Source organism: Mus pahari, chromosome 3, assembly GCF_900095145.1.
Source record: "Mus pahari chromosome 3, PAHARI_EIJ_v1.1, whole genome shotgun sequence".
Classification (NCBI taxonomy): Eukaryota; Metazoa; Chordata; class Mammalia; order Rodentia; family Muridae; genus Mus; species Mus pahari.
The window spans coordinates 115,048,037-115,060,338 of record NC_034592.1 but is presented as its reverse complement, the minus strand read 5'-3'; the positions used below and the strand labels follow the sequence as shown (position 1 = coordinate 115,060,338).

Genomic DNA, 12,302 nt, shown 5'->3' with positions numbered 1-12,302 from the left:
CAGGGGGCGCCTAATAAAGTTTGAGCTAGAGATCTGCTTTGTCTTAGGGATTCTGTGGCAGTGACTCTTTTCTGCAGAAATAAAACCACCAGACACCGTGGCTGTCTGTATACGGATGTTTATTGTTTACAAGATAAGAACAATCTGAAGATCTGTCAACAAGGACATTTTTTTTTAAGACAGGATTTCTCTGTATAGCCCTGGCTGTCCTGGAACTCACTTTGTAGACCAGGCTGGCCTCGAACTCAGAAATCCACCTGCCTCTGCCTCCCAAGTGCTGGGATTAAAGGCATGCGCCACCACTGCCTGGCTAACAAGGAAATGATTAAGTCACTTGCAGCACATCTGTACTGTGGAATACTTCATGGTCATCTAAAAGGACTAGTTAGATGTTAGATACTGACCCAGAGAGTTTAATGGCATCCTGTTAAATCAGGAATACAAACCACAGAGAAACAAATATTATACAGGTGATCGTTGTATTTTAAGGGTTGTAATGTAACAAAATAAAAACCCTCGTCTTTATATTTAAACATAGTAAAGGGGTACACGTTTCATAAAGGGCAGAGGGAGGAGATGGGGCTGGAGAAACAAAAAACCAAAAGCCATTAAAAATGGACAGAAGGCACTAAATGAAGTCAAGTAAAGCTTTAAGGTATCCACCACCCTGGCCCTGTATTAGGATTGCAAATTGCTACATTTGCGGTTGCAAATGAATAAAGGAGTGGAGTCTGGAGAGGTGAAAACAGCTTGGACTGACCGGATGCCGGAAGTGCAGCCCCGCCCCCTTTTACTCTGCTGTCAGTTTGCGCAAGCTGCTCTACAGCGCACGGGTTAGGAACACTTGGAAGGGCTACTAAGAAAACCTCTCCTGATCCACAAGTAAGAGCAAGGACATCTCCGCTAAAAATCAAATAAGAGAATTTTGCAGTCAAATCACATGGACACTCATTGGCTGTCACAGGTTTGTGGGGGTGTGACAACCAATGGTCTGAGAGAACTCGGGATCACGGAGCACCGACTCTGTCCAGCCTACTCATTTTCCCTCTGGAAAGAAGTGGGTTCTCCACAGCTTTGTGCGCCCTGGTAACTAAGCCTTAAGCCTGGAGCTGAAACACCAACATCACCATCTAAGAACTAAGAATTACTCCTTCTTTATTGTCTGATATTTAAAATGGCGTGCAAGGAATAAAGTGTGTGTTCTGGGCCTGCTCTCTGGTTTAGGATCAGTAGACAGCCGACTGAGGAGTTGTGTCTTGGCAGCAGCGGTGTACTGCAGCAGGCTGGTTTCTCTGGGCTGTCTGTCCAGTGGTAAAGGTTCCGCTCTGCTTCATGTCCCTTTACCATGGGAAGCCTCCCAAAGGCGTCCTTGAGAAGAACCGATAGCACTGGGAACTCGGCACTCGAAGTACCGCTATCAGCACTGGTGTTCTGGAACGTTGCAGATGAATCCTTTGACAATACCCGACCCCCCTGGCAGATACTCCTTTTACAAGAGACTATACCCAGTAGCAGTTATTTCCAGATCCCTCGTCAACTCCTGGGGTCCTGAAAGGTGAGGAAAACCTGTGGAAGAATCTTAAAAGATTTTAAAACATTCAGGTAGCATTCATATTTTTAATATATATTTAAGTTCACAAAGTAGCATATCAATCAGTTCTTGTGATGGCAGACAGCGCTTCTTTATTGGGTCTCTCTAAAGATGTCGTTTCTCTTAGGCTTTTTGGCCAATAATTATATTTTGGGGGTGTTAAATGATTCACGGAGATTAGCTTTTACCAAAGTGGTTTTAAAAACGGACAGTGCTTGCAGAGAGCTCTGTGCACAGTGAACATCATAAGATGCCTAGGAACACGCACACACATAGGACCAGGGGGACATCAGAAGTAAACACATATTGGGCTTGGTGGCAGGTCTGCCATCCCAGCATTTGGGAGGCAGAGGCCAGAAGATCATGATTTTTGGGGCCAACCTCGGCTACATAGAGAAATTCCTATCTAGAAAAACAAATAAGCACACACACACACACACACACACACACACACACACACACACACACACGTGTCACTTACAAAGGTTTTCTTAACTTTGCAGACATTGCAGGGACCCAAACAGCAAACGCCAGTCCTTGTGAAGAAGTATCTAGACACCACAAACACATCCTGCCCTGAAGCTGCTCTCTGGGAGGTGAGTAGCAAATATCCCTACCATCTGATTTCTGAGCCTTTGTCTAGTGTCATGTCTACTTTAGCTTAACTTTTGTTATATTGTAGTCTCACGTAAGATGTCAAGGTGCACAGCTGTAGCTCAGGGCTTCCCACTTAGTTCAGGGTGTGACTTCCACATTTCAGTCCACATTCCCGACTGCACTTGGACCTGAGTCTTGGAGGGATCAGGAGGCTACACAGAGCAGAAAAACCTGAGGGAAGACAGAGCAGGGGAACCCCAGCTCTGCTGTTTTCTAACTGTGCTGGACGGGAACTCCTGCAACCTGAGCTTCAGTTTCTTGGAGTTGGAAAATCAGATGGCGTGCACAGGGCAGTTCTTGCATCCAGTTTATCACCTAGTGTAGCTGCAAAGGCAGGAACAGGCCAGGTCTCACAGGGGTGGAGCATGGGGGCACTAAAACACCTTATCAAACATATGGAGTAGGGGGAGTACTTGGGAGGGACTTTCTAAGTGCCCTGAAACGCTACACGGTGTACTTTCAGAACACTCAGGGGCCAGATAGGGAGAACTGGGCTCTGTCCACCTTTGCCCACCAGCTCACCTCTGTGGCTGCCAGCTTCATTGCTCTTTACTTCACAATGAACCAAACGAAACCCAGCAGGCAGACCATCGCCGGTTGGTCCACAGCGACCCGAAGCGCAGCTCCCCTTTCCAGCCAGAAATCGCAGTGCTTGGCAGAGCAGATCTCTTTGATCAGCCGCCACAGGACTCGCTGGTGGAGTTTGCTATCCTGCTTCTCCCGGGAGAACTCAGCCTGGTTGGCCGCCTGGGTGGCGTTGACGCAGCTGGTCACCAGCATCTCCTTGGTCACGTTGGCGTCAGAGCAGCCTTCGTAGTAGATCCCATCAGGGAACTGCCAGTAGTTAGCCGCGTAGTACCTGTTGCCCTCTGCTCCGAAGTCGATGTCCAGCTTCCGGCCTTGCTTGATGAAGGCTCCTGGGCGGTTCTCAGCTACCCGGGCTTCGGTGATCTGGCCGCCGCTGCTGGGCAGGACCTTCCGGTTCCACTTGAACCTGTGCTTTATGCCCCTCGCCTTGACCGCGGAGAGGTGGCTGGCAAGCAGCATGCAGAGGATGGCCACCCCCCATGTACCCAGACGATTCTTCATGGTGCGAGAATCTGCAAGGGAAAGACTGGGCTGTCACTCTCTCCTCAGGTGGCCTCCCGCCCTCCAACAAGTGACAGCTTTTAAAGGAATCCTCAGATCATAATGATGTCTATTGCACAGGCTGCTGTAGGTCAACTCACTGACAGCCTGCTTTCTTTGTTTTGGCCAGGGGGTCACTCCTCTTGATCTGATCTTGGCTGTCTGGATCAGAGCTGCTGACCACGCAAAGGAACACAGAAGCGTAATGAAGGCAGCTTTCTCTTGTGTTCCCCAGTCTTTCAAGTTAGTGATCCCTGGGAGTCAGAATCAAATGGCCTGACCTAGTCTTTCTTACTTTCTCGTGCCCTGAGTTGGCACGGTTCCAGACCAGATCAGCTCCCAGAAACTGGCTGCTGATTCTAAGGAGACCAGGGAGAGAAGGAGGCTAAATTGGAGGAGAAAAGGAAAGTGGACATGCAGGCAGAGGTCCCAGTTCTTACATCACTGTCAAAATGTGCTGTCAGGAACTTTCCCTGTCTCACCCAGGGACGATGTACCTTCTGCTCATCCTATTATCATATTAAATGTCAGCCCTTATACTGGGTCAAACCCTTTTGTGGTATGATCTAATTATCACAAGGAGAAAATACTTTTGTCCGATTTTTGTAGCTTGTCCTGGGATTCCGAGATAACAAGCAATTTGCCCTATGCTGCATGCATTAGGTGGCCAATTCGAATTCAACGTTGATTCTGAGAGCACACACCAATAACTGAGTCCCACTGACAGTGAGGAATTCAGGGGCAGGTGTTACTAATGGTGTGTGCTGCTGGGGGAATGATTGCTCCTAAGCCAACAGAAATCAGGGCTGTTGAGGGATTTCGAGAGAGGTTAGAGCAGAGGTTCTCAACCTGCGGGTCATGGTGCCTTTTGAGGGGGTCACATATCAGAGGCCCTGCGTATTATATATTATATTACAATTCATGACAGTAGCAAAATTACAGTTACAACCTAGCAAAGAAATAATTTTATAGTTGGGGTCACCACAACATGAAGAACTGTATTGAAGGGTCACAGCATTAGGAAGATTGAGAACCACTGCATCACACAAAGGGATGTCAGTGAGATTTGGGAGACTGTCAAGGTTACCTATCCCAGGGTCCAAAGAGCTGCCAATCTCAGGGGATCTGCCCCACTCCCCTCCATCACCAGTTCTAGCAGCTGTGACAGCTTGCTCCTGGAGCTACAGTGGCCACTGTGGAAATCCACCCTGAAGGCCAGCATCAGAGTGCTCTAGCACCAGGGTCACTGTCTGTGTTCACCAGGGACATACAGAGAGTCCTACAGCATAATGCATCAGGGCTGTCATGTAGATGAAGTTTTATTATGGGTCCCTGGAGTACCAGAGTCCCTCTGTCACTCATAACATCCCCAGACAGGCTCAATGCTCATGCAAGACTGTTTAACTCTGGGGGCAACACTGGTACTTATCTTACAAAACAAACAAACAAACAAACAAACAAAGACCCAAGCCTCTCCCAGACTAAGAACATACTCTGTCATCTATGGAGGATGCAAAGGGGCCTCCCTGCCCCATCCTTGTGAGCCCTGCCTGTCTCAGCCCTCTGGTGGGTAAAGCACAAAGCCTCTAACTCATCCCACCCCAACCACCCCTATGAACTCAAACCAACTTTTCCCCAAAGAAGTCCAAGTACAAAGTAAATATTCCTTGATCTTCCAAATAAGTACTGTGGTGTCAGACTCTACGTGTGGTAGTAGAAATCTTAAGTAAGAGTAATAGCATAAAAGACATTTAAGAGTGAGCCCTGCCCCCCCAACCATTTTTTTTCTTAAATGAAAACACAGGTTTCTTGAGACAGGACTTAGTTTCATAGACAAGGGCTTAAAAGCAGCAACAAAATTTCCACCAGTTAGCCCCAAAGCACCTACCCTTTCCCAGTAGCATCAGAGCTTAGGAATACGGAGGCAGCTAGGAATGAATGAGCTAGCTCCTAGCATCCCCCCCCTGCCTGGGACAGGAGGGGCGTGGGGCTAGAAGGGAAGTCACAAGCCACTGCTTGGTCTGGGAAATCCCCTGCCACATACCTCGGTTCTCTGCTACTGTGGCCTCTGAAGCTTGGAGCCCTCACTTCTCCGGAACACCTTCCCTAGGCCACCACTCAGCTATATAGGCGCTGCAGGGGGAGGGGGCCTCTCTACCGAGCTCCAGCCCTCCAAATAGGGCAGCCCTTCCCTAAACGGCAGGACCAATCAAGGGCTCCTGCATCACTCCTCCACCCTGGAAGGTTGGAGCTCCTTGTTACTCTTCACTGATAAAAGCACGTGAAGATCTCGATGTTAAGATAGGCATGGGAAGAATATTCAGAACTACAGCCTGGGCAACTTCCAGTGCACACAGCCCAGGGGGCTGAAGCAAGCCTTGCTGGGCACATCTGTTTTCCTGCCCCTTAAGACTAGTCGTCAGTGACAAGGTCTCTTTCAGGCAACCTCACAGGAAGGGACAATTAAGAAGAACTGCCATTTGTCTGGACCCCCTACCTCCACCCACCGTGCCATGTTGCTGGAGCCCCCAAAAGTGGAAAAGTCATCACTTTCTCCTTGGTAGGTGGGGAAAGCAGGACTAATGAGTGAGGAGGGAGACAAACTTAAGCCAGGACTTTGGGCTTGTTGGGGTCCCTAGGGATACCTGAGGTCAAGGTTAGCCCTAAGGCCAATAGGTTATAGACCTGTGAGGACTACAGAGGTAGAATCAGAAGGGCAGAAACCAGCTATACACAGATGACGGCAGTAAAAATGTATTCCTCGAGGGCCTTCCCTACTGTGCAGGTGCAGTGGGGAGGGGAGCCAGACTCATGCCCCGGCCCCATGGCAGGAAGCTCAAAGGTACCTGTGACTGTCCCAAGGCCTTAAACACAGGGACTTTCTGGAGTGCTCCTGTTGTGATCACTACAGGAAGACAAAGTTAAAAGTGAGTTCTAGAGGTAAGGATAGGTAAGATTGTCTGTAAACAGAATGCAGCCTTTGTCTTCAACGGTGTCCCGCTGGTGATCGCTCAGTTCTTTGCAAACTAAATCAAGCTGCCTTTCCTGTAACGGTCAGCAGATGGCGCCAGAAGAACCTACAACGATTTTTCAGCCTGAAGGTGGACTCGCTAGCTGCCCCCAACAGAACTAAGAGCTAAGTTGGATTGAGGACTTCTAGCTGTGCCCCCACCTCACCGCCACCTTTTTGCCTTTGTTTGTTTGTTTGTTTATTTGCTTGCTTGTTTGTTTGTTTTATTTTAAAGGTTGATTTATTTCCTCTCTTAGAAAGATGTTTGCATTTCTTTGTAGACTTATAGACTTTCTGTGCATGTGAACAGACATGACACAAACACCGCCATTGTGAGGATTATTTGCAAGTTAATTCAGAGAAACAAAAACAAAATAAAACAAAAAATTAGAAATTTCTAACGTTTTACTACCCGAAGACAATTATCTGTGAATTTTTGTTGGTTTATATACATGCTTAAGGATATAATTAGGGTTTGCTGCATGCAGAACTGGAAAGGACCCAGAATCTTCTAGTTTAGCAACTCTGTACTAACCGTGACACAGGCTCAGACAGGTTCAAGGCTACTTAGCCTGTAGGCAATGCATTCTGGGGCCTCATCCCTCCGTACTGCATCTATGAACCATCCCCGCTGCTACCCGCCTCCCTTGGCTTTCCAGTCCTTTTCTGAGTAGGGCTTTGCCAGAGGATGATGGGAATCAGCGCCAAAACTGAAGAGACTGCAGATTCCTCTTGATTATAAACAAAGGGCTGTTCTCAGAGGCACCAGGAAGGATAGAAGTCAGAGCATGCTGGAGAATAAGGAAGAATTCTAGAAGCTAAGCTGCTAACAAGAGAAACTGAAATGTGAACCAGATGCAGAGTCTGCACATCTGGCCCTGCCTCACTCACAGCCTTCCAGCCCTGCCTCAAAGGAAGGGGAAGAGGGAGGCTTCTTCACAAGCACAGGGAGATCGGAGCGAAGGGCATTGTCTCCCTGCCCAGACAATCACAGGAAGGCTACCTAGGTGCAACGGACCACCCCTGGGATGAGGGTGTTCCGGGACCCCACGGGCTATGGCACACATCTTGTGAATGTACAAATATTAGAAATTCAAGTGTGTTGAGGAGTGACAAGAAAAAGGGGTAACTCCAGTATGCACAAATGGGTCTTTATTTGATAAAGTCTTCCATTTGATTAGATCCTCGGTTCATTAAGAACACTTAAAAATAAATATAGCGACCATCGTGACCCAACCTCCGACATGAAATAAACTCTCCTTCAAAAGCTTCCTGTGTGAGATCACGCTCCGCATTGTGCCAAGGAGGAGAATAGATTGTCTGAGATCCTCCTCTTGAGTTCAATTAATGAATCTTATTCCCATGCTGCTCTCAACCATTCAGACCCCCAAGCTTCTCCGACCTCATAAGGATCACATTCCACCCTGGACCTCAGCAGAGACCCTGAGGTCCCCGGCCCCTGCTGAGCCAGCCCTCTCTCAAGCCCTCTGTGACTCCAGCCCCATGTAGCTCAGTGAGCTAAGCATTCACCACCACCCTCTCATACTCAACTCCCCAGTAATGCCCGTCCCTCCTGTATCTGTCAGCCCCTGACATTTGTGGGCACCCCACTGGGCAATGACTACGTGTCCTGGTTGCTCACAGACCATCGGATCCTGGCGTCCTATATTTTGCTTCAGGTCATGCAGCCTTTCTCTTAGAGAAGAGCTGGGCAGCCATGTTAGCCAGTTTTCCTGTTTCCACAGCTCGGTGGATCCCATCTGCCTCCTTGGCTTCACACCAGGCTGTGATGCTATTGGTGCTTCTTTAAAAGTCCTTCCAGCTCAAGTGGCTTGGATGCCGAGCATCCCTGACTGTAAGGTGTGTTCGGTACTGGGTCGTTATTAAGGTCCCACCTTCAGGCTGGATGGTGGATTTTCCCCTTCCTGTATATGAAAGGTCAGTCCACAAGGGTATCCATTATCTTCTTCACCTCACTCTTCTCCTCCTTATTATCCAACTCTTCTCAGGCTCCACGGTTCTGGATCTGAGGAAGGACTCTTTAGCATGCATCTACTTTGCATTCTTTTGCCATTGTCACAGTTGACAATGACAATTGGTTCCCACATCCATTCATGAGGTGCCACAGGTCCCATGGTCATAGCTGCTACAATGAAGGCTCATCAAATGCTGCTGAGCGCATATACTTGGGAGTACAGAGTTCCATACATGCTCTTCCCCTGAAATAGTATAAAGCATTGTAAGTGTGCAGTGGCTGTTTTGAATGCTCAGGCGTGTGTTAACATGTTAATTAATGGCCTACCAGAAGCACTAACAAAGTGTTTAGGGCTGTAAAGGTAATTGGCTAAGAACAGCAAGATTGGTGCCAGAGACTGGATCTGTGATAAGCCTTGGTCTCAAATCAAAGCTCTATGCAAGTCAGCTTTGGTGGAGGAAGCAATTGCCAAGCTGCAGAGCAGACAGGAAAATGCCAAGGTCACTTCTTGGAACTAGATCTGGCAAGAGTAGGAATTAGGGACTCAACATTTCAAGTGCTCTTATTGAAGTATAACATACAGAAAAAATGCACAAACACAAAGACACAATTTAGTAACTTTAAAAAACCAAACTTTATAAGCCAGGCGTGGTAGCACACGCCTTTAATCCCAGCACTTGGGAGGCAGAGGCAGGCGAATTTCTGAGTTCGAGGCCAGCCTGGTCTACAGAGTGAGTTCCAGGACAGCCAGGACTATACAGAGAAACCCTGTCTCAAAACAAAACAAAACAAAACAAACAAACAAAAAAACCCCAAAAAACGAAAAACAAAAACAAAACAAAAAACCAAAAAACCAAAAAACAAAACAAAACAAAAAACAAACTTTATACCTCTACCTATCTATGTAATAGATTATTTCAAACACTTGTTACCCAATGTCTTGACTTCCAATACCAGGCTAACTCCCTTGTCCTTTGATATGGAATATAGATGAAATCACATGATAGGTTCTCCTTTATAGCTGGCCTCTTTTGTTCAACATCATGTGTATGAGATCACCAACACTGTCGTTTCAGAGATATGATCTTTGGATTCTCGTTGATGGTATTTGGCTATATAAACACATCACAATCTACTTCTGTTCATCTCTTGTGAATGAAAATTCTTGTGAAGGTGTCTTGGTAAAGATAGTTTCCATTTCTGTTGGGCAAATACTTAGGAGTGGCATTCTGGCCATTGGTGAGGCATCTGGAGTACTCTTACGGTGACATCCACTTCCAAATTGATGTCCTCAATTTGAAGGATCGGCTAAATCTTTTCACTTTAACTGACATTTGGAAAAGAATCAGGCTTTGCATCTGGATCTGTGTGGGGAGCGGGAGCGGCTCATTGCCAAGCCCCGTGATCGCTACTTACCAAGAACCTGAGTCTGTGCACTTGAACGATCCTGTGTTGCCCGCCTGATGAGTCACTGGCCTATCACTGCGCGCCCTGCCTGCATGCATGGCTCATGTTCAGAGCGTGCTGAACGCTGATTGGATCCAGGAGAGGGGGAGGGATGAGATCAGAGGGCAGAGGGAAAAACAAAAGAGAAACTGGACGAGCCCAAGAAAAAGGCAGAAGCTGCTTGAAACCCTCCTTGGCGTTCATGTCGTTTTTTTCCCCTGTCTCTGCCGGTCGGAGTGCAGGGTTGTGGCATCTGGTGGCCCATACAGGGAAGAAAAGAAGAAAAGGCCAAGAAAGAAACAGAAAAGAAAGAAAATGCAGAAGCCAGGCGGAAGGAACAGGAAGCCAAAGAAAAGTAAAGACAAGCTGAATTAGAAGCTGTTCGGTTGGCTAAGGAGAAAGAAGAGGAAGAAGTTAGAAAAAGAAAAGGCAGAAACTTCGGAACAAGAATTAATCTAGCACTAGGAAGAGGCTCCCCTGTAGAGGGACAAAGTTAGGCTCCTGGTAGAGGGACGGGAGTTAGGAAAGTCTAGCCTCTAAAAGGGACGGAAAACCTCAGATACGAACCCATGGGATCTGCTACTCCAAAAGTGAAAGTAAAAACTGCATTAGTGCGGCTTCTCAAATGAAGCGGAGTTAAATTAAAAAATGAAACTCTAGACAAATTCTTGGAAACAATAATTAAAGAGGCACCCTGGTCTCTAGAAGAGGGCTATGTGAACTCCCGATACTGGAAACAACTAGGTCAAGACTTGCAGGCAGCGGATTCGGCTACCCTATTACCATCGAGCACGCTAGCCATTTGGAATTTAGTCAAATTTTGCCTGACAGACAAGAATGGAAAGTATACTGCTGAGATAGAAAAAGGGGTAGAAGCATTAGAGGAAGTAAAGGAGGTTAAGTCTCAACATAGTGATCAGCAGAAAAGAAAGGCGGCTAAAAGACAGGAGAGTACTGAGGAGAGTGAGGGGAAACGCAGTCGACATGCCTTGGTGTGGCGAAATCTGCCTCACGAGGTTGGAGCCTTCCCAGTATTTCAAGACCAACAAGGTCAGCGATATCATGAGCCATTAGAGTGGAAAATGATTCAAAAACTCAAAGAATCAGTAACTACTTATGGCTCTCAAGCTCCCTTCACTGTAACTCAAGTGGAAGGATTGCAGAGATTCTGTATGACTCCTTTTGATTGGCAGAATTTATGTAAGGCGGTCTTATCTGGAGGGGCCTACTTAAGTTGGAAGGCTGCATACCTTGAATACGCTTTTGAACAGGCTGCCATGAATGCCACCAATGGCCAGCCTGCTTGGAGCGTAGACATGCTCATGGGGCAAAGAAATTTTGTGAACAACCAGACAGGATATCCTCTACAAGTATATGAAAAAATTAATAATTGTGCCCTCAAGGCGTGGAGAATGCTTTCAGGGACAGGAGATCTGGGATCCACCTTGTCTAAAGTTATACAGGGGAGAAAGAATCTTTCTCTGATTTTTTAGCCAGGATGGTTGAGACTGCAAGTAGAGTCTTCCCAGATGTGGACGCAGCCATGGCACTCACCAAACAATTAGCCTATGAACAAGCAAACGAGGCTTGCAGGGATGCCATACGACCCTACAAAAATAAGACAATGGATGTCTGGATAAGAGTGTGTAGAGATGTCATGGATACCCCTCTTACTAANCAAGGGTTGGCTGCAGCTATTTTAACAGGCATACGAGCTGGTCAACAAGGTCAAGGAAACCCACCTACTGCTCGGAAGGGCCTGACCGGTGGATGCTTTTTCCTGTGGCCAGGCTGGGCATTTTAAAAGAGATTGTCCCAATCGCCCGAAGCCAACTAGTGCAACTCTCGTGAGGCGCCTGAAATTATGTCCACGATGTCATAAAGGCAACCATTGGGCGGGGGACTGCCAATCCAAGTGGGATGTAGAGGTCGTCCCCTTGAGCCAGTCCAGATAGGAACCAAGCCAAAAAAATGGGCTACGGGGTCCTCTGCACCAGGGCCCTCAAATATATGGAGCACCGCAGCAAACACCCACCCCGTTGCCCATCCTGCAACAACTACCCAGACACCCTCGCATGAGGGTGCCCCCAGAAGAGCAGGATTGGACATCTGCACCACCACCAGACTCATATTAACCCCAGAGATGGGGGTACAAGTAATTACTTCTGATATTAAAGGTCCTATCCCAACAAATACAGTGGGGCTATTATTAGGACGCAGTTCAGCCCTTTAAGAGGACTAATAGTGCACCCTGGAGTAATCGATCCTGATTATGAGGGAGAGGTGAAGATTATGGTCTCATCCCCAAGAGGAGTGTCCACAATCTCACCTGGAGATAGGATAGCACAGATTTTGTTACTTCCTAGCTATCATGCTCACTTTCCTAAAAGTAAAAAGGCTTAATCAGAGGAAAGAAGGGGTTTGGATCCACTGGGGACCCAGGAGTGTGGTTCTCTATGGATTTAGAAGAGCGTCCACTTTATAAATTAAAGATA

At 47.3% G+C, this 12,302-nt stretch overlaps 1 protein-coding gene across 3 annotated transcripts; it reads right to left on the bottom strand.

The window, feature by feature from the left end:
* Positions 1-315: 315 nt before the first annotated feature.
* Positions 316-5,475, bottom strand: Prnd (prion like protein doppel). 3 transcript variants are annotated; one of them, XM_029536621.1, is made up of 2 exons: positions 2,771-3,337; positions 316-1,578 (listed from the first exon to the last, which is right to left on the bottom strand). In XM_029536621.1, the coding sequence occupies exon 1, from the start codon at positions 3,335-3,337 to the stop codon at positions 2,798-2,800; it is 540 nt and encodes a 179-aa protein (XP_029392481.1). In that variant the 3' UTR covers positions 316-1,578; positions 2,771-2,797. The 3 variants fall into 3 exon arrangements, with proteins under 3 accessions (XP_029392481.1, XP_029392482.1, XP_021050334.1); XM_029536622.1 differs by having other exon boundaries at positions 316-1,548; XM_021194675.2 differs by lacking the exon at positions 316-1,578 and adding an exon at positions 5,421-5,475 and having other exon boundaries at positions 1,715-3,348.
* Between the last annotated feature and the right edge of the window lie 6,827 nt (positions 5,476-12,302).